This window comes from Zingiber officinale, chromosome 9B (assembly GCF_018446385.1).
Source record: "Zingiber officinale cultivar Zhangliang chromosome 9B, Zo_v1.1, whole genome shotgun sequence".
NCBI classification, from domain to species: Eukaryota; Viridiplantae; Streptophyta; class Magnoliopsida; order Zingiberales; family Zingiberaceae; genus Zingiber; species Zingiber officinale.
The window spans coordinates 89056077-89083610 of NC_056003.1; the positions used below are offsets into that span (position 1 = coordinate 89056077).

General features: G+C 40.3%; 1 protein-coding gene and 1 pseudogene across 1 annotated transcript; both read left to right on the forward strand.

Annotated features, from left to right (window-relative positions):
• The first annotated feature begins 11118 nt into the window (after window positions 1-11118).
• Window positions 11119-11661, forward strand: LOC122023132. Its single transcript, XM_042581222.1, has one exon. It carries the CDS (start codon window positions 11119-11121, stop codon window positions 11659-11661), a length of 543 nt encoding a protein of 180 aa, XP_042437156.1.
• Window positions 11662-24604: 12943 nt separating this feature from the next.
• Window positions 24605-24676, forward strand: LOC122025943 (annotated as a pseudogene).
• The last annotated feature ends 2858 nt before the right edge of the window (window positions 24677-27534 follow it).

A 27534-nucleotide genomic window follows, 5' to 3' on the forward strand; every position in this document is an offset into this window, starting at 1 on the left:
ACCTCCTGATGGACTTGAGCTTCCTATGTTCGACTCAAACGCCCAACTCAAGTTCATCAATAATAACTCATACCACTAAAGTGTTATTATTGAACTACCGCACCAATCCCATATTACAATATGAGCTCCTACTTATCTTGAGTGCGTTAGTCTCCCTATGTTTAAGATATCGTATGTCCGTTAATTAAATGAGTTACTGACAACTCACTTAATTAACATCTAGCTCTAAGAGTAGTACCACTCAACCTTATTATCATGTCGGATTAAGTCCACCTGCAGGGTTTACATGATAATCCTTATGAGATCCTCAAGGGGACATCATCAACCTAGATTACTAGGACATAGTTTCCTTTTATAATCAACAACACACCATATAAATAATATTATTTCCCAACTTATCAGGCCTATTGATTTAACTGAATAAATCTCATCATTTGATAAATTAAAGAAATAAGTACTAAGTATATGTATTTGTTATTATATCGGGATTAAGAGTACGCACATCCATAATAACAGAGGTTTTGATCTTTTATGCAGTCAGTATAAAACGAACAACGTCAAATGGTTCTACTCAATACACACATAGTGTACTAGTATAATTTTATAGTCAAGATAAACTAATACCAAATTACACTACAACTATTCCAATAATTTGCCTCAATCCATCTTGGTTGTGAGCTACTATTTATAATTTATAAGGAACTGATAACATTATCTTCTGTGTGACACCACACACCATGTTATCTACAATATAAATTAAATGGACAACTGCATTTAACTAAATACAGATATTTGATTAATGTGATTCTTATTTCAAAATAAATGTTCATACAAAAAGCTAGGCTTTTAGTATACATCATAACAAGTGCGAGTTATAAGTGAGCTTGCCCTCACAACCAATGACCTCTCCATCCGACTTCCAGACTCTCGCCCCAGTGTGAGTTATAAGTGAGCATTCTCTCACGCCTCCAGACTCTCACCCCAGCACGAGTTATAAGTGAGCATGCTCTTACTCCTCCAAACTCTCGCCCCAACGCGGGTTATAAATGAGCTTGCTCTTACACCTCCAAACTGTCGTCCCAGTGCAAGTTATATGTGAGCGTGCTTTCATGCCTCGAGACTCTCGCCCTAGTGCAAGTTATAAGTGAGCTTGCTCTCACACATTCAGACTCTCGCCCCAGCACGAGTTATAAGTGAGCTTGCTCTCATGCTTCCAGACTCTCACCCTAGTGTGATTTATAAGTGAGTATGCTCTCACGACCAATGACCTCTCAGTCGGGATTCCAGACTCTTGTCCCAGCGCGAGTTATAAGTGAGCTTCCTCTCACACCTCCAGACCCTCGCCCTAGTGCGAGTTATAAGTGAGCATGCTCTCACACATCCAAACTCTCGCCGCAGTGTGAGTTATAAGTGAGTATGCTCTCACACCTCCAGACTCTCGCCCCAGTGCAAGTTATAAGTGAGCATGCTCTCATGACCAACGACCTCTCGGTCGGGCTTCCAGACTCTCGCCCAGTGCGAGTTATAAGTGAGCATGCTCTCATGCCTTTAGACTCTCTCTGTAATGCCCGCCCTTCTTACCCAACCCAAAGGCGGCGCTACGTTCTTATACTACTTACGTACATGTTTTACTATAACAGCGGAAGAATAAAAAATTTAAACCATTCATTTTATTTAAATAAGCATGATATCACAGATTAAATATGCATATATTGATTCTATAACTAATCATATTAATCTGTCCGAATCGTTCTTTGCCGAGCCACCACCACACACATCATTATCCGCTCCTCCTGTTGCTCCTCTAGCTCATCCAGCTTCTTTATCTGCGGTACAAGGAAAGTAAGCTGTGAGCACTCATGGCTCAGTAAGTTCCTTTCCTACTCACTAAAACCGAATCATCGTATATTAACATCATGCGTAATATCATAAGCATACAACATACAAAGGTATCATATTCATATCATCATGGTATCATATCAAATCATTAGCTAATTCAAGCACATATGCAGGCAATGCATCATGAATTTGAAAACTTATACTTGTAAGTACTTGAAATTAATATCATCATCATTGGGGATCCCGGTTTGTACCACATACATCATACGTAGGTCCAAGGTAGCAAGTCTTGAACTCTACCATACATACATACTAGGCCCGAGTCTTACTCCATCGACCTAGGGCATCAGAAGCCCATTACTGACGAGGCCCGAGTCTTATTCCATCGACCCCGGGGCGTTTACGGAGCCCACCCTTGGTACAAACCATACAAAGTAATTTATCATGCATAACTATCATATCATATCCCTAACAATCTTTCATGCATTTCATTTTTCATTCTTCTCATTATGTATAGCATTTCATATGCTATCACATATCATGGCATTCACATAATTTCATTCTTCTCATTATGTATAGCATTTCATATGCTATCACATATCATGGCATTTACATACATTTCATTCTTCTCATTATGTATAGCATTTCATATGCTATCACATATCATGGCATTTACATAAATTTCATTCTTCTTATTATGTATAGCATTTCATATGCTATCACATATCATGGCATTTACATAAATTTCATTCTTCTCATTATGTATAGCCTTTCATATGCTATCACATATCATGGCATAACATAAATTTCATTGCATAACATTTCCTAGGCTTCTTTCTTTCCCTTTTTTTTTTTTCTTTTATTTCCTTCACATGGCCGAAACCTACCATTCTTTAGCTAGGTTTTTAAGTAGTCTAAAGCATGAAAACCTAAGTGAGTTTCATGGTAAAATTTACTAAGAAACAAACATATAAATTTAGTTCATGAACAACTTGGCCGAAACATACAAATCTTTTAACATCTTTGTATCCTACCTCATGAGCATGTTTATTTAAATTTAAGGGTATTCCTAACCCTAAACCCCTTCTTGGCCAAAACATATGGGTGGGTTTCCTTTTAGTTCAAACATCTTCTAAGCAAGAAAACTAATTACATGGTCCCTAACATTTCATAGGAAGAACCTTGTACTAGTTGAGTAAAATAATGAATTTTTCTAGCCTCTTAAAAATATTTTTGGCCAAAATTCTAGGGTTAAGTGCTCCTCTTATCAAGCATCATATAGGTATAAAAACATGAAGAAGAATCATTTTCCATGGCATAGAAAATCAATCATTTAGTGAAGACTAGTAAAACATCACTAGATTTCGAAAGCTCTTCTTAACCGAATTTTCTCATACTTGTTTCTAGGTTTTAAAATCCTCATAAAATCATAAAAACATGTAAAAAGCCTTGTACCACAGGTGAGGGGAAGCTTACCTTCTTCGCTTAAGTTTCCTAGAATTGAGAACTTGCTTGGACCTTTCTTCTTGCTTGCTAGGTTCGGCACCAATGGAGGGAAAGGAGTGGCTAGGTCTTTTGGTGGAGAGGGGAGGAAGAAGAAGCTTCTTCCTCTTGTGTTGCTCGGCAACAACAAGGAAGAAAGAAGAGGGAGGGAGTGAGGAGGAAGAGGAGCTTCCTTCCTCTTGTGTTGCATGGCAACAAGAAGAAGAAGAGAGGGGGGTCTCGGCACAAGAGGGAGGAGGAGAGGGAGAGGAGTGGAGGATGAATTTGAAGTCACCCCTCCATGCCTATTTATACTAAAATGAGGGGAGGAAATTTGACTTGATTCATCCTCCCCATTTATTCCTCTTCTTTATGATAGGAATATTCTAGAGATATGCCTTGTGAGTTCTCTCTTAATCTCTCTCTTTTCTCTCCTTTAATAAAATTTCCTATCTCTCCTCTTACAATATCCTCTCTTATCCCACTTGGTTAATACATGCATGCATCCACAAGAGAACCAAGGTTCAAAACTTGGTTATGTATATTTTTATTTCTTTTTACTTCTTTTTTTTCTTTTAAGTAAAAAGAATCCTTTCTTATTCTTAACTACTTAGTCCTTTCTCTCCTTATCAATAATTCTCCTATCCCCTTTGGTATCCTATACATGTTCCTTACAAGAGATCCAAGGTTCAATCTCTCTTCTAACATTTTTATTTTCTTTTGTACATAATAATTCGTATATTTCCCTATTATGCATTATGCATAAATATTTCATACATGTATTCATATTTCTTCCTTTTGTCTACATTAATTCCATACATTATAAATCATGCATAGATGATTTATATTCTCAACTTTATTTTCTTTCATAATCATCTAAATTCTTCCCATCGTAACATTCAACGTAGACTATCTACACATTCTTTTCATTACATTCGTACTCTCATTGCCCTTACTTTATCTAGGCTTTCTAGGGGTGTTACACTCTCCCCAGTGCGAATTATAAGTGAGCATGCTTTCATGCCTCCAGACTATCGCCCTAGCGCGAGTTATAAGTGAGCTTGCTCTCACGCCTCCAGACTCTCACCCAGTGCGAGTTATAAGTGAGTTTGCTCTCACGAGCAATGACCTCTCGATCGGGCTTCCAGATTCTCGCCTCAGTGCAAGTTATAAGTGAGCATGCTCTCACACCTCTAGACTCTCGCCCCAGCATGAGTTATAAGTGACCATGCTGTCACACCCTGATGTGCGTAGATTATATATAATTTTATGCATGTTGGGGCGCACATATACTTGTATTTCATTAGCATAATCTATGTTTATTGCACCCTATTTCATTATAATGTCATACTTTCATTATATTTTGTTCGGAGATCTACTCTTTAATTGTTTTGATTGATAGGACGCTATTTGAAGCAAAAATGGAGATAAAACGTACACGGGAGCTACATTAGAAGAAATTAAGTTGGGGTCGTGTAGGCCACACGACCGTGTGGCCATCTCGAAGCAAATCAAGCCACGGCCGTGTGACCCACACAGCCTTGTCAACACCCCCCTGTGTCCAATAAGCACACGGCCGTGCCAAATGGCACGACCATGCTAAGTTTCTAGTGGCGAGGAAGGCCACGACCGTGTGAATCCACACGGCCGTGTGACTTTGCCAGAAGAGAAGAAGGTCATGGTCGTGTGAGCCACACGATCATGTGACTTTGGTAGAAGATAAGAAGGCCATGACCATGTGATCTACACGGCTGTGTGACTCAACCCGAGAGGAAGCCGTGTGAGGCCGTGCGGATTCCACATGTCTGTGTGATGAAGAACATGGGCCGTGCCACGCCAAAACAGAGCTGTGCTGAATTCTGGGCAGATTGCAGACCGATCGTAATTTGGCCATAACTTTGCGCTTCGTTAGAGTTTCAAGATGTTCTTTATACCAAAACTTAGGTGACATCAAGATCTACAACTTTTCTTCAGATCCAACAGAGAGATAGCACTACCTTCCCATGCTAAATGGCACGACCGTGCCTCCCAACCGCGGGTTCATCTGGACCTCTACCGAGACTGCAGACCAAAATTTGAACCACCATAACCTTCGTCTTGGTTGGATCTAGGGATCGATCCAAGTATTAGATTGTAGATACTTTCAAGAGATACAACTTTGGTTCAGGGTAAATTACGAGAAAACCTTATTTAATAGGTGAAAAATCGGGTTTACCGAACCCCTGTAATCCTAGTTTTCTTGGGCAGTTTGGAGGAGGAATAAAAGGGTCAAGATCCCCATTCTTTGACTCATCTTGGGTTTGGGACTTCGTACCTCTCCTTGGGGAAGGGTTCTCCCCTTAGGGGGAAACCCTAGACCTTCATTCACCTCCATCCCTTCACGATCCGTCCATCTTCGGAGCAAGGAGGCATCTCCAAGACATCCGAAACATCGGCAAGCATCTCTTCTTCCCCTTCTTCTCACATCTAGGGTTGTAAGTATGTTATATTTTATGTTTTGGGGCTGTGCTTCTTTTGCAATGGAGTAGATCTCTAGATCTAGAATGTAGGAAGTATTTATGATGTGATGGAGATATAAAACTATGTGTATTTGCCATGTTTCTATTCAATGACTTGTTAATGCCTTGTTCATGTTTGATGATGTGTGTGTGAATGCTTATATATATATTTTGCATATTTTATCACATGGTTATGTAGAATTGTTAATCTCGTAGGGGGAATACCTTAGATCATATGACTGAGGGGCGTTGTGACAGGACTGCCCCGCTAACGGATGTCTAAGGTATCACCTTGAAAGGAGAAGCAAATCTCCACAAGGAAGTAAGGGATAGGACATAATCACTATTTCTATCTCTATGTTATTGTGTGTTAGTGTGTTTCTATGTTGTATGACCGAGGGGTGTCATGACAGGGTTGTCCCGCTAACGGACTTCATAGGAATCACTTCCATTTAGTAGCATAGGACATGAAGTAGGAGATCATGCCAGCTTATCCACTGCAGGGGAGAGTCGGTAATGCATCTAACTTCCTACAAGAGCATGAAAATAGAGGATAGGAACTAAGCAATCTATGTAACATCGCCTAGCATTACAAGGAAACTAAAATCCTAGAATCTATCATCCTCCATCCTCTCGCTCAACTCCTCTTAAGATCCATTCGCTCTCTTTCCTTTTCTCTTTCTCTTACTTTCTTTTCTCACCAATTTTACGTTTGTCTAGATAATTCACCGTACGAAATTAATTAGTGCTTAATCAACAATTCCTGTGGATGCGATAATCTTTTATATTATTGACGACGTAACCATACACTTGTAGTGACGTAACAACCTCCAGACTATTGCCCTAGCACGAGTTATAAGTGAGCTTGCTCTCACGCCTCCAGACTCTCGCCCCAGTGCGAGTTATAAGTGAGCATGCTCTCACGCCTCCAAACTCTCACCCTAGCGCGAGTTATAAGTGAGCTTGATCTCATGCTTCCAGACTCTCGGCCCAGTGCGAGTTATAAGTGAGCATGCTCTCACGACCAATGACTTCTCGGTCGGGATTCCAGACTCTCACCCCAACACGAGTTATAAGTGAGCTTGCTCTCACACCTCCAGATCCTCGTTCCAGCGCGAGTTATAAGTGAGCTTGCTCTCACACCTCCAGACTCTCGCCCCAGTGCGAGTTATAAGTGAGCTAGCTCTCACACTTCTAGACTCTCGCCCTAGTGCGAGTTATAAGTGAGCATGCTCTCACGACCAACGACCTCTCGGTCGGGATTCCAGACTCTCACCCCAGCATGAGTTATAAGTGAGTTCGCTCTCACACCTCCAAACTCTTTCCCCAGCACGAGTTATAAGTGAGCTTGCTCTCACACCTCCAGACCCTCGCCCCAGCACGAGTTATAAGTGAGATTGCTCTCACGCCTCCAGACTCTCACCCCAACGCAAGTTATATGTGAGCTTTCTCTCATGCCTCCAGACTCTCGCCCTAGCGCGAGTTGTAAGGCTTCAAACTCTCACCCTCGCATCACACTACCACGATTTATAACTCACGGGTAGCCTTTGGCACTCTTAAGTCCTGGGCGAGTTATCAGCCAACAAAGAAGTACCAGGAAAAAAGGGAAAATAAACAGAGACTGAAGCCCAACCAGATTTGCATTTCTTTAATGAAGTACAAGGAACACCTCTCAAGCTCTCATTTCACAACTAGGGATACCTAAATTAATCAGAAGTCCTCGATAGTGTCAGTAGCTGGTCGACATCTCGAGCAAAGGTATTCCGTGTGATCTGCTGGCCCCGAGTTAGATCACGCCTGAACTAGCTCGGCCTTGGTGAATTGAACAATACGACGCTACTGAGCAATAGTTTCATCTTTGAGCCGGTTCTCTTCTTGAAGAAGGGCTATGGAGGCAGCATGTTTCTCTTTTAGATAGATCAGTAATTAAGTCTGGCTCTCTAGATCCGCATAGGCTTTCTGCTTCAATGCTACTTCAGCTCGGGTTCGAGACTTGGCGGCTAACCAAAGTTCCTCAATGTCTTGGGGGAGAGAAGACTGAAGATCTCTATTTTGCATCTCCTCGACTAAAGTTGTATCCTTGTAGGCGAGTAGCTGAGTCATATGGACTAGTTATTGGTGTAAAGACGACACCTCATCAGAATTAGGGTTAGGTCCCATGGTCTGAAGAAGTCAGCAAGAAAACTACTATGATATGGAGGGACTCAACCCTTTTAAAGAGGAAGGCGGGAAGAGGTGGCTTTAAGGCATTTATGGGGCTCTTCTCTCAAGGATGATTGGGTAATTAATTAGGTTGCATATCCAAGGAACTAGGAAAAGATGCAGCATTTAAGAACGGAATGGCAGAACAAGTAAACTGGAACCTGAGCCTAGTCAGTCGAACTTGAGCCTCATTCGACTAGACTTGGGGGGGAAGCTTGTGATACGGTGCATGGTGATGGAGTCCGATAAAGGGGGGTGGTCAGAAGTCAAGGGGATGTGGCAGTCAGAAGTCAAGGGGACGTGCCAGTCAGAAGTCAAGGGGGCGTGGCAGTCATAAGTTAAGAGGAACGTGACAGTCAACATGTATGGAACGATGTCAGCAACCTGATTCTCGACCGGGTTCCAATAGACCGGGACTCAAGATCTGAGACACCTGGATAGATAGTCGGATGACACCTGACCAGGATTTGACGGGTTAGGCTCTCACGGCCTGGCGGTACTTAAGCTTGGTGCTCTTAGTAAGCTAAAGCTCTCGGTTAGCTAACTCCCGACCAGTGCTTGGACTATCTCTCCACGACCTCTACCTCCCAAGGTCTAGGCCAAGCGTTATACTCGACTGATCATCCAAGGTTGTTCTATTCCTTCCCGATCGGGGTAGAAAGCGCTACAGGACAACAAGGCCAGAGAATCGTAACCACCTGTCAGAGAATAACTGCCAAGTGTCAGGGAATATTCCAATGGTCTGCCATCACCTGCGAATGGAACTTTTCTTCAGGCTATAGGAGGATGCCACGTGTCCTCCATCACCCGACAAGTCTTGACACTTGACATTCTTTGACATCAGTCAGACTTTAGAAGATATGCACTGTCATATAAAAATGAAGGACCTCCTCCTTTTGTAGGTACGCTTTCTCATACATTCGCACTTATCTTCTGCTTTCTTTCTCCTTTATATACTGTTTTTCTGGGAAAAAAGTACCTGACTTGAGCATCGGAGGGCCTGCTCCGGGGACATTTTCCCTGGTTTTTGGCCTCTAACGCCCGTGTGCTTGTCTGAGTGTGCGCAGAGCTCAGGTACCGCCGGCTCAATCATCGTCGTCCGTCAGCACCACGTGGAAGTCCATTTGCAGAAGAATATCCGAGAAAGGTGCCTCAATCACCCCTCCGTCAGTGTCCGCAATAGCTCACCGGACCTTCATCTGACTCAGATTTCGGATAGGATCATAGACTAACAAAAGACATTCTCAAACTATCAATAATGATCAAAAGTAAGATTCTTGTAAAGTTGTTTATATTCTTGTATTTGATTTTATATCTTGTATTATTATTATTGTATTGTTGTGAAATCTATTGTAAGAGATTTTCTTAGCTTCCAGAAAGTTTTCGAGAAAGGGATAGTTTAGCTGAGGTAGATCCCTATGACTAGGCCTTGGATTAGTCACCTTAAGTGACAGATACAAAGTAAAACTAAGGTATTGTGCATAAGGAGTAAAGTTTGATTCAAGTATTCCACTGTATATTCAAACGACAAGCCTACAATCGAGATAAAGTGATTGAAATTATTCCCTTCTCTAGCTCACACCAGTCCTAACTATTGCTACAACATTTATAGCAACTACGATTTTATAGTTATCATAATATAAATATTAGATGAACAGTCGAATCCGTATTGTATAATATAAATATTTTTGAATAGATTAAGTATACATTATAATAACTATAAATCATAACTACTATAATATTTATAATAATGATTATATAATTATTACAACCCGCTCAATTAAATTAAAATTTAATGGGTGTGACAGAATAATAATAGAGAATAATATACTTGACAATTGAAGGTGGATGGAAATGAGATATATATATATAAATAGATAGAGACAGAAGCCTAAGCACCCTGGGATGATTCCAATAAAAAAACGCCCCTTTTTATTAAAATAAATAAATAAAATAAATTTGATTAGGAGCTCTTCCATAAAATTTACATTCTGAATAGGACGACAAACAGTAAATAAAATGAAAAATGGTTTAATGTTTTTGCTTAAACAGAAGAAAAGTTATTTTAAATGAACACACGTTTTCCATGCAGTTAGAAACAAATGGAATATTCAATCATCCACGTAGATTAAAAATTATTTATTCTTATAATCACTACGGGAAAAAAGAAGTTTACCCTGAATCCTTTCCATCCAAAATATATTATTATTATTTAAATAATTTATATTTGAAAGTTTAATATATTTTTTTAAAACAAATTACTAATAAAAATGGATAAATATATTATAAAAATTTTAATTGATAATTTTAATAAAAAAATTAGATCATTATTCATTAACAATATTTTATAAGTAATTATATTAAATTTTATAAAGTAAAAATTTAAATAAATTTGTCATGATTTTTATTCCTCTTTGCTTACCGCTATAATATTTTTCATCCTCTATTTTTTTTCATCTAACCTATCATCAATAATTTTATTAATTATATTAATTTTGATTTCTTAAAAAAAATATCATCTAAATTTATTTAGATAGTTTTTTCTTATAAAATTTTGTCAGCCTGTTAATATTTTTTTTAGAAATTATAAATGAGAAATTAAAAGGTTTAAGTACCTTTTGGATAGTTAAAGGATGACATCTTATGAAGAGATATTGTGCCTATTAGGAAATAATGTGATCTACATCATCCAATTCAAAATGGATGGATGAGATCTAATTGAACCAAGAGATTCTTATACCCTTTCATTTAGTATAAATAAAGTCCATTACATCCTCATTTCACTCACTCAATTCCTTCCAAGCAAAGCAAACATTGCATTATATACTTGCATTGGAGAATTCGAGAAGCCTCTTTGGTTCGGAGGTCTTACGATTTCAGTGCTGCTATCGCAAGATAAAGTCATTGTATCTTGGGAGACGATTACCATATTCTATGAGTACCGTGTGCAGGGTCAATTCATCTTAAAGAAATAGAGTCTAACTCTAGCCTCAACTCAACCAAAAACGGTAGTATACCATCATTCTGCCGCGCTTAGATTGCACTAATATAAAGATGTCAATAATTTTAAGACGAATTTTTTTAATCGTGCAAACTGATGGATGAGATCAATGACGGTTCGACTGCCATTCCATACGGAAAAAAGACGGAGAAGTTCAATGGAATCGACTTCAAACGATGGCAGCAAAAGATGCTGTTCTATCTGACAATGCTAAACCTCGTACAGTTTCTGCATGAAGACCCGCCAGCTGCTATGGAAGGAAAGTCCGATAATAAGACTGCATGCAATATGTGGATGCACGGAGATTTCCTGTGCCACAACTACGTTCTCAACGCATTGGACAACGTGTTATATAACGTGTATTGTTCGATAGAAATGGCAAAATCTTTGTGGGAATCACTTGAAAAGAAATACAAAACCAAAAACGCCGGATTGAAGAAATTCATCGTCGGATGGTTTTTGGATTTCAAGATGATGGATTCCAAGAGCGTGACATCTCAAGTCCAAGACATGCAACTAATAATGCATGATCTGGATGCCGAAGGCATGAAACTGAACGAGTCATTCAAACTAGTCGCGGTAATCGAGAAACTCCCTCTGTCATGGAAGGATTTCAAAAATTACTTGAAGCACAAGTAAAAGGAGATGAGACTTGAAGACCTAATCATAAGTCTATGAATTGAGGAAGATAATCGAAAGATGTCGGACTCCAGAGGAACAAAGCAAACAGTCGACGAGATGTCGAACCTGGATGAGCAAAAAGCCAAAAAGCCGAACCAATCCAAAAAGAATGCTCAAGGCAAGAAATTCAAGGGCACATGCTACAACTACGGAAAGCCATGACACATGTCCAAAGACTGGAAACGCCCGAAGAAACCAACCAAGAGTCAGAAGGATGTTGCGAACCAGATCGTAACTTTTGATGACATGGAATTGGATCTCACTACGATCGTATTTGAAGCCAACACGGTGATGGATAACTCGAAGCAGTGGTGGATCAATACTGGAGCAACATGTCAAATCTGTTCTGATAAGGCGATGTTCTCCAAGTATACTCAAATAAGTGGAAGAAAGCTCTATATGGGCAATTCCACGACATCCCTGATTTTCGGACTCGGGAAGGTTGTTCTAAAAATGATGTATGGGAAAGAGCTAACGCTCATTGATGTACTCCATGTTCTTGACATCAAGAAGAACCTAGTTTCTGGATCAGCACTTGTTAAAGTCGATTTCAGACTAGTATTTCAGTCAAACAACTTTGTACTTATGAAGAATGGTGTATTCGTAGGTAAGGGGTACTTAGAACAGAGTCTGTTCAAAATGGTTGTAATGACTATACACCGTGACTTTGATGGTAATAAAATAAAAGCTTCCAACTACGTTGTTGTGTGTTTTAATTTATGGTATGATCGACTTGGGCATGTCAATAATAATACTCTTAAATGTCTCATCAAGTTAAATTTATTACCAAATGTCAATATGGACGAAACCCACAAATGTGAAGTGTGCATGGAAGCAAAAATGACGAGACTACCTTTTCATTCGGTGGAAAGGTCAATGACTCCTCTAGAGTTAATACATAGTGATCTATGTGACTTAAAATTCGTGCAAACTAGAGGAGGTAAAAAGTATTTTATTACTTTTATTGATGACTGTATGAGGTTCTGTTATGTCTTTCTTTTAAGAAGTAAAGACAAAGCCTTAGAAGCTTTCAGAACCTATAAAACAGAAGTTGAGAATCAACTTGATAAACGAATTAAAATAATTCGTAATGATAGAGATGGAGAATATGATGCACTATTTGATGAGTTTTGTTCAGAATATGGCATTATCCATTAGGCAACGGCGCCTTACTCACCTCAATCAAATGGTGTTGCTAAACATAAAAATTGGACATTAAAGGAAATGATGAATGTCTTGTTGATAAATTCATGCTTACCCCAAAACTTGTGGGGGGAAGCTATATTATCAACAAACCACATTCTCAACAAAATCCCTCACAAGAAAAATGATAAAACACCATATAAGCTATGGAAAGCCCGTGAGCCATCGTACAAATACCTAAAAGTGTGGGGGTGCTTAGCAAAGGTCGAAGTACCCAAGCCAAAGCAAGTAAAAATTGGACTTAAAACGTTCGATGCGATATTTGTCGGATATGCCCATAATAGTAGTGCATATCATTTCATAGTTCACAAGTCAGACATTCCTGATATTCATGTGGGAACAACCATAGAATCTCGGAATGTGATATTCTTTGAAAACATATTCCCGAGTAAGAAGGGAAACATTCAAAGTGATAACAACGGAAGTTCTAACAAAAATGATGTTTTTGAACTTAGTTGCCATAAAAGGACTATTGACAATCAAAGCGAAGAGCCATGTCGGAGCAAACTTGTTAGAGTTGAGAAATTGTTCGGGCCGGACTTCATGACTTTTATGTTGGAAATGGACCAAGAACATTAAGTGAAGTTCTCTCTAGTCCCGACGCCCCATTGTGGAAAGAAGCTGTCAATAATGAAATCGAGTCCATCATGAATAACCATACTTGGGAATTAGTAGGCATTCCTTCTGGTACTATACCATTAGATTGTAAGTGGATACTAAAAAGCAAGTATAAAGCTAATGGATCGATTGACAAGTATAAAGCCAAACTTGTAGCCAAAGGATATAAGCAAAAGGAAGACATTGATTACTTCGATACCTACTCACCGATGACAAGGATTACGTCCATACGAGTGCTGATAGCCATTGTAGCACTGTTTAACCTTGAAATACACCAAATGGATGTTAAGACTACATTCTTAAATGGTGAGTTGGAAGAAGAAATCTATACGGAGTAACCCGAGGGGTTCGTAGCTCTAGGAAAAAAGGAAAAGGCGTGTCAACTTGTTAAGTCATTGTACGAACTTAAACACACGCTTAAACAATGGCACGAAAAATTTGACAAAACAATACTGTCAAACGAATTCAAAATAAATGAATGTGACAAATGCATTTATGTCAAACACACATCTAAAGGTCATGTAATTGTTTGTCTATATGTAGATGACATGCTTATAATGGGTAGTAATCATGAGGTATTCATGAGTACAAAGAAAATGTTGACTAAGAATTTCGATATGAAAGATATGGGTCTAGAATATGTTAAATTGGGAGTTAAAATTCTCAAGATATCCGATGGAATAGTTTTGACACAATTTCATTATATAGAGTCAGTGTCGAAAAGGTTCAATGCGTACGATTTCTCTATAGTAAAAACACCTATGGATCTAAGTCAACACTTAGCGAAAAACCATGGTGAACCCATACCGCAATTGGAATATTCTCGGTTAATAGGCAGTTTGATGTATCTTGCAAACTGCACACGTCCAAATATTGCTTGTGTGGTAAACAAGCCGAGTCATTTTATGAGTAATCCAAATGACACCCATTGGAAAGCATTGATACGAGTTCTTAGATATTTGAAATATACTATGAACTATGGATTACATTACGGAACGCATCCCACTGTCTTAGAGGGATATTGTTATGCTAATTGGATATCAGATACAAAAGATTCCAAATACACTAGTGGGTGTTGGGAGATTGGTGGGCGGCTAGAAGGAAGGTTGGATAGCTAGGTCACCCCCAAATTGATTACTTATCCTACAAAGTTAGTGCGCAAGCGGAAATATAACTAACTAATGAAAACAGTAAAGAAAGAATACCAAATCGCTAACAAGCTCGATGTATCGTAGTTCGAAGATTGCTTACTCCTACTCCATGACATGTCCTTGAGGTGGACGAACCCTTGATCCTTCGGTGGATCAATCCCCGGCAATTTCGGCTAGAGCTTTCTCTTTCTCGGTGGAGCAAACCTCTCACAAAGGATCTCTTCCTCTTTACAATGATGAAGTTTTGGTTTAGGAGGAAGAGAGTAGACTTGGAAGCTTTGGGCAAAGACTAGGAGTTATTCAATAATCATGAGTAACCTCCTTCAAGTCCCAAAGCCTCCTATAAATAAGAGGAGAGAGTTGATCATCATATTAACTCATGTCAGCACTAGTCGACTAGCAAAACTATCAGTCGACTGGTGCTACCGTTAGAGGTAGCCAATGACTACTTTTCAACACCAACCGTTTGCCAACGATCATTTACCAGTCGATTGGTAAAACTACCAATCGACTGGTAGTTGCTGGATGAGCGAACAAAATGCTTCTGTTTTCTCCCAGTCGAATGCACCAGTCGAATGCACCAGTCGACTGCACCTGTCGATTGCACCAGTCAATTGGTCCATACACACTCACACTCATCCTCTCCGGAGTCACCCTTGAAACCCTCTTCCTTTGGCCTTCGTCCCTTAGATGCACCCGAGCCCACGGCTCCTCTCCGTGTCATCCTTCACGTTGCCTTGAAGTCTGCTTCCCTCGGCTCCACTCCGTTGCTTCTTGTCTGGCGGTCCCTCGGATACCTTCCACATCATCCTTCACCGACTCAAGGATCCGAGCCCTAGGATGATCTTCCCAAGCTTAACTGCACCAAGCTCCTCATGTGTGTTTCACCAAGTCCTGCAAGACTCAAGCACACATATCAAATACATATGAAAGTATAACTTAAACTCTTTGCCATGTACATCAAAATCATGATCATACCGATCAAACTTGGGTCGATTGCACCAACAGTGGGTGTGTATTCACAATTGGTAGAGAAGCGGTATCTTGGAAATCCACAAAATAGACATGCATTGCTCGGTCAACTATGGAATTGTAACGATTTCGCAAGTGCACGGATTCATCGTCAGTAATATAAAAGATTGTCGAACCCACAAAGGCTGGTTATAAGCACTAGTGATGGCAGACTTAGGATTAGCTACACTATCGATGGTTGTAAGTAATCTAAGAAAATAGATTAGAAAGCGGGGAATGAGAACTAGCAACGAGAAGAAATCAACCTAGTTAATGAAGAGTTCTAGGAGTTCAGTTTCATTGTGGTGGTATTGATGTGTCTCATGCTATCCTATACTCATTGTCCATCAGCATGCATTCGCTGGAAGCTAAAGCAGCCATCCTTGAGCACCAAACAAACATGATCCCTATGAAATCCTGTTACGGTTAACCCCTGTCACTAGGGCACCTCGGTAGATCATAAGGACATGACTTGTATTGATGTTATCAAGGATAGAATTAAGAAGCTTAGTTTGGTCTCTTACTTCCTTGTGGAGAAGTCACCTCTCCTTTCAAGGAAGTATCCTAGATGTCCATGAATGGGTTATCCCTGTCACTAGGGCCCCTCAGGTGTACAATCTAAGGTATTCCCTCTACGAGGTTGGCAATTCCTATATAATCAATCATCATGACAAAGAGATCGAGTAGTCGAAACAAAGCAAGCGAAATCATCTAATGAATATAAGCGTAACATGAGTTTTACATCAAAATCATTCCATAATTACTCCCTCATCCTAGAACAAGGACTCTACTCCATAGACGCCGGAGAAAAACCCAAAGACATAAGGAATCTAAACATACAATCCTCAAAAGCAAAGAGAGAAAGAAGAAGTATGCTTATCCAACGACGATGAGTGATCTTCGGATTCAATCATTTGCTTCTAGAGTTGATGTGGTGTTGAAAGGTCGCTGGATCGATGTCCTGGATGGCGTGAAATGACACCAGAGTGATTCTCCTCTTGACGGCTCGCCTCCCGGCTCTCCCCCCTTGTAAAAAGGGTTAAAACCCCTTTTATAGGCTAGGGCGCGGCGCGGCAGCACGATCATGCAAGGATGGCACGACCGTGGCCTTTCTTGGCTCTGGGTGCGCTGCACAGCCGTGCCAATTGGTACGGCCGTGTGATGATGGGACTCGGTTCTGGGGACACGGCCGTGCAGGGTTGCACGATCGTGTGCTGCTTGATCTCGGTCATGGGAGGCACGACCGTGCAAGGTTGCACGGTCGTGTTCTGATCTACCTCTAGGTTGGCCGCACGGCCGTGCAAGGATTGCACAACCATGCACTTCTCCTCTTCATTTTGGCCACACGATCGTGCAAGGTTTGCATAACCGTGTTCTCTAGCTCGCTCTGGTGCGTCGACAAATGTTGTTTTCGCTCCGAAAGTTGTTCCTGTCAACACAAAACCAAGCAAAGAGAAGATATCTGTGCAAAAGAGTATATATGATGAATACATGATAAAAGAGGTGATCATACCAAGAATATGTACGTATAAAGCAAGCGAATGTGCATAAAAGAATGCATAAACTGTCATAATATTTACGCACATCACACCCCCAGACTTGAACCTTTGCTTGTCCTCAAGAAAAACACTACAAACTATGCTCATGAGCGCCTGACAGTGTTTCATAATCCCTAGTGCATTCGCCTAACTCTATCAACTAGTTTCATTGATAAGCATGATTGTGGAGTTACTTAAGTATGGCCTAAGTATAAGTTCTTTGTGTTTGGTGCAATAAGTAGTTCAAAATCTTCAAGTTTCAATTCTTTGTCCTAGTTAAGTCATTATACAATTGAGTTCCTAATGTTCCCGGTGATAAGTACTTACCTGCCACACACTTGGTTCATTTTTCTTAAGTTACACAAGGTCTCAAAGGATGCTACTCAGAATCAAGAGAAACATAACATTCATTTCCCCAGTAACCTAACTCGATCTCAAAGGGGTGAATCATTAGTTTCCACTCACGACAACTATTTTTTTATCCCTTATTCATTTTTTTTGGTGTTATAGTGTAGCACTAATCACACATGCGGGATGCATATGTTGGGATTTAGATTTTTTCAAATGAGCTTCCATGATCCGAGGTCATCTAGTAACCAAAATGTAAATAAGAAATCCCCATGGGAACACAAATACTAAACAATTTGGATGAATCATAACTATTTCAAAAATATTTCTACTATTCAAGCTTAAGTACTTAGGTGTAGTGTAAATAAGATCCTTAAGGTTAGGCCAAAACTTATACCAAACTCCGTACAATACTTGGCTTATTTCATGCTACTAGAGATAGAGAAAGGAGATACATCAAACATACTAACACTATCTTAACAACTCATAAACTAAGAAAATGCTAGTCATTTTGCTATCAGACAAGTAGCAGAAAAAGTAGAAGGTTTGATGTTCTCAAATATGCCTCAAAACTAGAAATGTGAATAAACAAAACAAAGTGCAAATAAAAATATGAAACTAGAAAAACGCAAATAAACAAAACAGACTAATAAAAATAAAATATGCAAGGAAAAAATAAAATGCAAAAAGAAAAGAAAACTTGACTCGACTCAGGTTGTGCAGACAGACACAACACCCCCCAGACTTAGACTTTTTATCGTCCCGATGAAATCAATACGGTGGCGGGGGTGGGGGATAAGGGGGTCCCCGATGTGTGCCAAGGGGAAATCTAGGCATACCTGGAAGATGACCAAGGTGCTGATGATATTGATATAAGGCATCTACTTGTTGTCTAGTGATATCCATATCATCCATAAAATTTCTCATTCTTTCCTGGTCAACGTCATAGTCCTGAACAAACCCTATCACCTGACTATAGAAGTCCCTAGTGAACTGAAAATGATCCTGTACCTCCCTAAACTGGTCGTCAGATAACTTGAAGCGACCCTCCAACAATCGTTGTTGGGTATTTTGCTTCTCATGAAGGGAGTCTAAAGAGGCACGGAAATCAGAAAAATCAAATCTAGAGGATCCCGTGCCATATGCAAAAGAGTGCCTAGGAGGTTCCGGATGTCCGAAAGGCTGTGGGAATCCTGATGATGAGGGCTCTTGGTGGTACTCGGTTTCTTCTAAGATGGAGGGTACAGTCTCGGGGTGTAAATCCGTAATCACCCAATTTGGGGGGTCGCGAACTGAAGTGCGCTCGGGGCAAGGAAGGGGTAATGGAAAACCATTGGTCTTAGGGAAAGCAAACCCATTCTCATCCCGACAAATCATCTTCATAGCAAGAAAAGAATTGATGTCGATCTTGTCATTACCATGAATAACCTCTAATCCATCAAGTTCACAACCCGGATTGAATGCTACTTGGGTTATCAATCCACCAAACACTATCATCCCCGAAGATGCCTTAGTTGCCCTCAACAAAGTTTGCAAAATATGGAATCCGGAATCAAAATCAACTTTATTTTACATCGCCCAAAGAGAATAGAGTTCTATCTTTCTAACCACCCCATCGCTCTCTCCTCGACCAAAGATCGTTTTGCTCATCACTCAGTGAAGGTATCTAAAGGTCGGGTTTTGCATGCGGGATGCCTTGGCTCTAGAGGGTTCATAAGGGTCTTTTGATTCGGTTATTGATGTCCAAAATTTATTCCATCTTATTTCATCACTAAATCCTCAGGCACCACAATGGGTAAACCAAAATAATTATTGAAATCACTAAAAGTCCACCAAACTTCTTTATTCATCATCCTAAAAGTTATGACTCCTACATAGTCATCCTCAGAAGAAAATTTAACATCAATCGAACTTAAAAATTCAAGGACTAGCCGGAGGTAAGTCAATGCATGAGCGTACATAATATCATTCCAATCTAAAGAACTAATCATTCAATCTATATCGTCCCTAATTCCTAGCATGTCCATAGTAATGGGGTCCATATATTTAGTGCATGTAATTTTCATAGCGATGAGGATATCAAATCTAGCTTTTTGATCATGATTTCTAAAGACAATATTGAACTTGTTTTCGTTACCTTCGTCGCGTGCCACCCTTTTTTCCTTTGCCTTTGGAAGAAGAAGCCTTCCCTTTGCCTTTGTCGCCTCCTGGTGCATCTCCTTCGCCAGATCCACTGCTTCCTCGACGAAGTCTCTTCAAGATCTACGACATGGTGCAAGGTTTTGAGGAATTTCTTGTGGAGATGGGTCTTGAGGATGAAAGAGGAGGAGAAGGAAGGAAAAATAGGAAAGGTTCTTCTCACTTTTCGGATTTGTGGCTTGAAGAAAAAGTGTTAGATCCAGATGTAGATCTAAGCAAAAGTGAGCTCTAGAGGTGGGGAATTAGGGTTTAATGAGGTGTAGCAGAGAGGAGAAGGCTTTTGGGAGAGAAGGAGATGGAAATAGGGTTTTTTTGGAGAAGTGGGTGTTGCACATGGGCAGGGGCACGACCATGTCTTATAAACACGGCCAGGTTAGGTGGGCCTCTGCACGGCCGTGCCGATTGGCACGACCTCCTCTTTTCTCCCCTCGGCCATTGTCGCACGGCTGTGTCAATTGGCACGACTCAGTCCTTCCCCTTCTCTGGCCATGTCTCATGGCCATGCTAATTGGCACGACCTAAGCTTTCTTCTTCTCTGGCAGTCTCGCACGGCCGTGCCAAGTGGCATGGCCTATGTCCTTCTTCTCTCTACATAGGCCACACGACCGTGTAAGGTTGCACGGGCCGTGGCCTTCATTCTTCTACTAGCTTCGCACGATCGTGTGGGATCACACGACCGACTCCTTTAGGCTTACGGTGACTCGCCTTTCACTCTTTCAGTTCCTCTGACGCCTCCACGCCCATGAAATGCTAACAGCTAACTCATGGAGGTTCTGCACATCCTGAAAACGAATACCCAAAAATAAAGAAATAAAAAAATGCTCAACTAAACTATAACAACAAACTAGCATGAAAAACCCTTGGGTTGCCTCCCAAGAAGCGCTTGTTTTAGGTCTTTAGCTCGACCCCATTTCAGCTAGTGTGGACTAAACCCATGGAAGCACAACTCTCCTCCTTGGGTTAATGCTCCATCCTGCGCCTTTAGTTTCACACGTGCAGGACAAATGTATTTCTTATTGCTCGCTGGAGGGGAACTCTCATGGAAACTGCACTCCTATACTTTGTGTATGTTGATTTTGCTAGAATTGTTCTGAGAAGAGGGGTTGCAGATGGAGGAATTAGATAAATCAAACTCGATCTTTTCTTTGCCGAACTCCAAGGAGAATCTGTGACTTTTTACATCAATGATGGCTCCAGCTGTGGTAAGGAATGGTCTTCCAAGGATGATCGGTATCTTGGGGTCTTCCTCCATATCCAAGATGATGAAATCTGTGAGAATGATATATTCACCCACTTCTACTGGCACATCTTCCACTATTCCCATTGGGTATCTGCATGAATGGTCAGCTAATTGTAGTGTCATAGTGGTCAGTTTAATGTTCTGGAGGCCCAACTTCTTGCATAAAGAGTACGGAAGTAGGCTAACGCTGGCCCCTAAGTCGCAGAAAGCTCTCGGTATGAGTTCAAAACCAATTTTGCACGATATGGAGAAACTTCCTAGATCCTGAAGCTTTGGTGGAGAATTTGCCATAAGGAGAGCGCTGCAATTCTTTGTTAATGCCACGGTCTCGAAGTCACCCTTTTGCCTCCTGTTAGATAAAATACCCTTTAAGAACTTTGTGAACTTCGACATTTGGTGCAGTGCATCTATCAGTGGTACTTCTATGCAAATTTCCTTAATCTTCTTCAGGAATCGGTTGAACTCTTCATCCTTCTGGGAGTTTATCAGTTTCTAAGGGAAAGGAATTGTCTGACTCTGTGGGGGTACTTGAAGAGTTCCTTCACCTTTCTTAGTAACCTCCTCTCTATCTCTATTTTGAGTTTGATTGGGCAATAGGGGAAAGGGTTCTTTCTCTAAGTCAGGTTCCTTCTGAGTAATGATTTGGTGGTCTCCCACAGTACGCCCGCTCCTCAGCTCAATGCGGTTGCAGTGTTCCACTGGATTTATATCTGGCTTCCCTGGAAATGTTCCTTGTGCTCTTGAGGTGGATTGGGCTATCTGGGCTATCTGGGCTCTCTGGCTATCTTGCATCTTTTGATTCTTCTAAGAATTTTCCATTCTTTGGGTTAACAGCTTGATCTCATTCTTCATCTCTTTTTGCTCTGAGAGAGCTTCTTCAAGCATCTTTTCAATCCTGGATAATTGTGAAGGCTGTTGTGTTATGAATCGCAAGTATACGATTACGTCGTCAGTAATAATAAAAGATATCGTATCCACAGGGACTGTTGATTAAGCATTAGCCAACTTCGCACAACGAATTATCTAGACAAACCTAAGATTGGTGAGAAAAGAGAGTAAGAGAAAGAGAAGAGAAAAGAGAGAGAATGAATCTTAAGAGGGATTGAGCTTAGAGGATGGTGGATGATGGATTCTAGGATTTCGATTTCCTTGTAATGCTAGGTGATGTTACATAGATTGATTAGTTCCTATCCTCTATGTTCATACTCTTGTAGGAAGTTAGATTCATTACTGACTCTCCCCTATAGTGGATAAGCCGGCATGATCTCCTATTCCATGTCCTATGCTACTAAATGGGAATGATTCCTATGTTGTCCTTACACGGGCTGACCTGTCACATGCGTCCCTCAGATAATCAACATAGAAACACACTAACACACAATAACATAGATATAGAAATAGTGATTATGCCCGATCCCCTACTTCCTTATGGAGATTTGCTTCTCCTTTCAAGGTGATACCCTAAATCATCCTTACACGGACATGTCTGTCATGTACGTCCCTCAGATAATTGATCTAGGGTATCCCCCTACAGGATTAATAATTCTACACAACCATTTGATAAAACATGCAAAAGATATAAACAAGATTCACACACACATTACATCAAACATGAACAAAGCATCAACAAGTCATTGAATAGAAAACATGGCAAATCTACATAGTTTTACATCACCATCACATCACAAATACTTCCTATATCCTAGATCTAGAGATCTACTCCATTGCTAAGGAAGAACAGCCCCAAAACATAAAGAAAAACATATATACAACCCTAGATTTGAGAAGAAGGGGAAAAAGAGATGCTTGCCGATGATTCCGATGTCTTGGGGATGCCTCCTTGCTCCGGAGATGGATGGATCACCAAGGGATGGAGTAGAATGAAGCTCTAGGGTTTCCTTATAAGGGGATAACCCTTCCCCTAAGGAGAGGGATGAAGTCCCAAACCCAAGATCTCCCAAAGAATGAGGATCTTGACCCTTTTATACCTCCTCCATACTGCCCAGGAAAACCAGGAAAACAAGGGTCCGGTAAATCGGGTTTTTGACCCACTAAACCAGGTTTTCTCGTAATTCACCTTGACTCAAAGTTGTAGCTCTTGAAATTATCTTCAATATGATACTTGGATTGAGCCCTGGCTCCAACCGAGCCGAAAGTTATGGCGGTTCAAAGTTTGGTCTGCAGTCTAGGCAAAGGTCCAGTTAAATCCGCGGTTAGGAGGCACGGACATGCCATTTAGCATGGGCAGATAAGTCTCTCTTTTTGTTGAACCTGAAGAAAAGTTGTAGATCTTGAAGTCAGCTACGTTTTGGCATAAAGAATAGCCCGAAACTCCAATGGAGCACAAAGTTATGGTCATTTTACGAACGGTCTGCAATCTGCCAGAATTCAGCATAGCTTTGTTTTTGGCGTGGCACGGCCGTGTTTTTCGTCACATGACCGTGTGGAATCCACACGACCTTACACGGCTCCCTCCTGGGTTGAGTCACAAAGGTCGTGTGGATCACACGGCCATGACCTTCGTCTCTGCCAAGGTCACACGGACGTGTGATTTCACACGGTCATGGCCTTCCTCTGCTCTGGAAACTTGGCACGGTCGTGTCATTTGGCACGGCCATGTGCTGCTTGGCCACGGGGAGCTTGGCACGGCCGTGTGAGTCTCACGGCCATGGCCTTCTTTACATCTGATGTTAGCACGACCATGCCATTTGGCATGGCCAAAACATACCAATGGCCACACGGCCGTGTGATATACACGACCCAGGCTGGATTTCTTCCGGAGTTGCTCCCTTGTGCTTTTTTGCTCCATTTTCGCTCCAAATAGCGTCCTGTCAATCAAAACAAGTAAAGAACAAATCTTCAAACAAAATATAATGGAATTATGAAATTATAATGAAATAGGGTGAAATAAATATAGATTATGCTAATGAAATACAAGTAGATGTGTGTCAAGACATGCATAAAAGTGTATATAATCTACGCACATCATGCTGTTGAAAAGTTTGTTGTTTAGATGAGTAGCTCTGTTGTCCAGGTTGATACTCTGTTGTTCAAGTTGATAGCTTTGTTTTGCTGGCCCTTGATCCTGATTGTTTTGGTATGAGAAATTTGGATGATTCCTCCAACCTAGATTATAGGTATTAGAGTACGGATTATTTTGCCTTTGGTTGTAGCTGACTATTGCATCACACTGCTCAAGTTGGTTTATCTGTGCTTGTATTGGCCCTTGGGGGCAAGTATCTTGAGCATGATCCGTACTTCCACAAGTCTTGCAAACACAAACTATCGCATTGGCCATATTGTTGTTGTTTCCCATAGCCTCAAACTTGTTGGTAAGAGCGTCTAGCTTTGCAGGCATGAGAGTGACTGCATTTACATCGAATTTTCCTAACCCTTTTATTGGGTTCCCTGAGAAAGAACCACCGGATCTTTTTGATGCCCACTGATGGTGATTCTGTGCCACATTCTCTATGATCTCTTCAGCTTCATCAAGACTCTTGTTCATTAGTGCTGCTCCTGCTGCAGAATCGAGGGATACCTTCGTGTGATAATTGATTCCATTGTAGAAGGTGTGTAGAACCAACCATTTCTCAAGGCCATGATGGGGGCATTATCTCAACATACTCTTGAATCTGTCCCAAGTTTCAAATAATGATTATGAGTCTACCTGTTTGAAGCTTGCAATTAGATTCCTCATATGAGCAGTTTTGCTTGGTGGATAGAATTTGTCCAGGCATTTCTGCTCACACTGCTCCCAGGATGTAATGCTATTTGCTGGAAGTGAATTTAGCCATTACTTGGCTCTGTCTTTTAGAGAGAATCCGAAGAGCAATAACCTTACTGATTCTGGAGGGACTCCGTTCACTTTCATGGTGCCACAAATCTCGTAGAAAAGATCCAAGTGGTGGTTTGGATCATCATGCGGTCCTCCTCTAAATTGGTTTTGCTGAACCATGTGAATTACTGTAGGCTTGATTTTGAAATTGTTAGCTTCGATTGGTGGTCGAGTGATGCTAGACCGAACCCCTCGTGCATAAGGTGCTGCATAATCCTTCAACAATTTATCAGCCATCTCTGAAGATTCTTGTGCTGCTTAAAATGCTTTCTGTAGGTTTATTCTTCTCAGGAAAGTCCTATCAATCTCTGGATCAAACGGTAAAAGCTGTCCTGAAAGATTAGCTCTTCGCATGCAAAAATAAGATATGAAATATAGTAAAGAAGAAAAGATAAAATAATATTATTTTTGGTGTTTTTAATAAAAATGCAGAAAGTAAAGAAAAATAAGAATAAAATTATTTATCTCTAAATGCAAACTAAAGGAAAGATAAAGAAAAAGAAAACAAAGTCTAGTCTAATCAAGTTTGACTATCACCAATGTTATAGACGCAGTCCCCGACAATGACGCTAAAAAATTGTTACGATTCCGCAAGTGCATGAATTCGTCGTTAGTAATATAAAAGATTGTCGAACCCACAAGGACTGGTTATAAGCACTAGTGATGGCACACTTAGGATTAGCTACACTATCGATGGATGTAAGTAATCTAAGAAAGAGATTAGAAAGCGGGGAATGAGAACTAGCAACGAGAAGAAATCAACCTGGTTAATGAAGAGTTCTAGGAGTTTGGTTTCATTGTGGTGGTATTGATGTGTCTCATGCTATCCTATACTCATTGCCCATCAGCATGCATTCGCCGGAAGCTAAAGTAGCCATCCTTGAGCACCAAACAAAGACGATCCCTATGAAATCATGTTACGGTTAACCCCTGTCACTATAACACCCATAGGGTCTCTAATAATTCATGTAGATTTATGCATGATTAATATAGATTTATGCATAATTAAAATAAGCCTTAATAATTCAAATAGATTTATACATGATATAATATGGGCCTTATGTGGATTCTTCTTTAGAAAATAAAATAAAAAGAACCAAAAAGAGGCATGACCAAGGATTGAACCTTGGACCTCTTGGTAAATGGTTTCATGTCATAACTAGTAGCCCCAGCAGGGGTGTGCTAATATGAAAAGAGAGGAATTGTTGTTAAAGGTAAGGAAGTGGAGGCTCTCTTTACTAAGGAGGAGAAGCCCAAGTTTCCTTCCTCTTCTCACAATGAAAAGAAAGTTTTTACTTTCTCCCTTCCATTAATGATGAGTAAAGGAAAAGGGAAGGAAAAATTCATGTTTTCTTCTTCCATTCAATTGGAATAAAAGGAGGAAAGAATGAAAACTTTCATTTTTGTTGCTCTCTTTCTCCTTCCTCCTCCTCTCCACCGAAACCACCCTCCTATCCCTCACCATTGCCGAACCAAGCAAGAAGGGTTGCTCTCTAGGAAAAGCTTCACAACCAAGGATTTCTTCTCTTAGAGAGTTAAGCGAGGGATGTAAGTATCCTCTCATCTGCAGTACAATAGTTTTCGTATGCTTGACGTTTAAAAATTGTTTGAAAAAAAACTTAGGGATTTTTCTTGTAAGTTTCGGCCAAGATAAGGAGTTGTGGTCACTTATGGTTGTCAAGTTGAAATTTATGCTTCATGTTGTAACAAAAAGTTGGAACCTCACTCTTGAAGTTTCGGCCAAGAGAGAATACAAGGATTAGAGTAAAATTTTGAAGCCTAAACATGCTTATTTATGCTCCTTCATGATACATGAATTATTATATGTTGTTGGATAAGTTTTTATGCTACATGATGTATGAATAAACCTAGGACCCTACCTTAGGTTTCGGCCAAAAGAAAATATAAGGTGTAGAGTAAGATTTTGAAATCTAAACATGCTTATTTATGCTCCTTCATGATACATGATCTATTATATGTTGTTAGATAAGCTTTCATGCTACATGATGTATAAACAAAACCTAGAACCTTTCTTTAGGTTTCAGCCAAGGATGAATACAAGGTCTAGGGCAAGATTTTGAGACCTACCTATACTTGTTTGTGCTCCTCATGATGTATAATTTTCTATGCAAGATTAGATTGAAATTGTCATGTCTTATGTTGCATGAAAACCCTAGAAACCCTACCCTTATGTTTCGGCCAAGGTTGAATTAAAAAGGCTTTGAGAAAAGTTGTTGACCTAACTATACTTGTTTGATGTTTCTTCATGATGTATGCTTTCTTATGCTATGTTAGGTTAAATATCCATGGCTTACGTTGCATGAAAAACCTAGAACACCACCTTGAAGTTTCGGCCAAGTTAAGAGACAAGGTCTAGGGCAAAGTTTTGAAATGAAAACATGCTTGTTTATGTTGTTTCATGATACATGATCTTTTATATGCGGTTAGTTAAGAGTTTTATGCTCCATGTGGTATTAAAAATTTAGAATCCTTACCTTGATGTTTCGGCCAAGTTGGAAATAAGGTCTAGGGCAAGGCTTTGAAATCTATTCATGCTTGTATATGCTTCCTTATGATGTATGATCATTATTATATGGTTGGTTTAAGTTTCATGCTTCATGTTGTATTTAAAAGTTAAATGCCTCACATTTAGGTTTCGGCCAAGGTTGAAATTGTGACTTAGGGCAA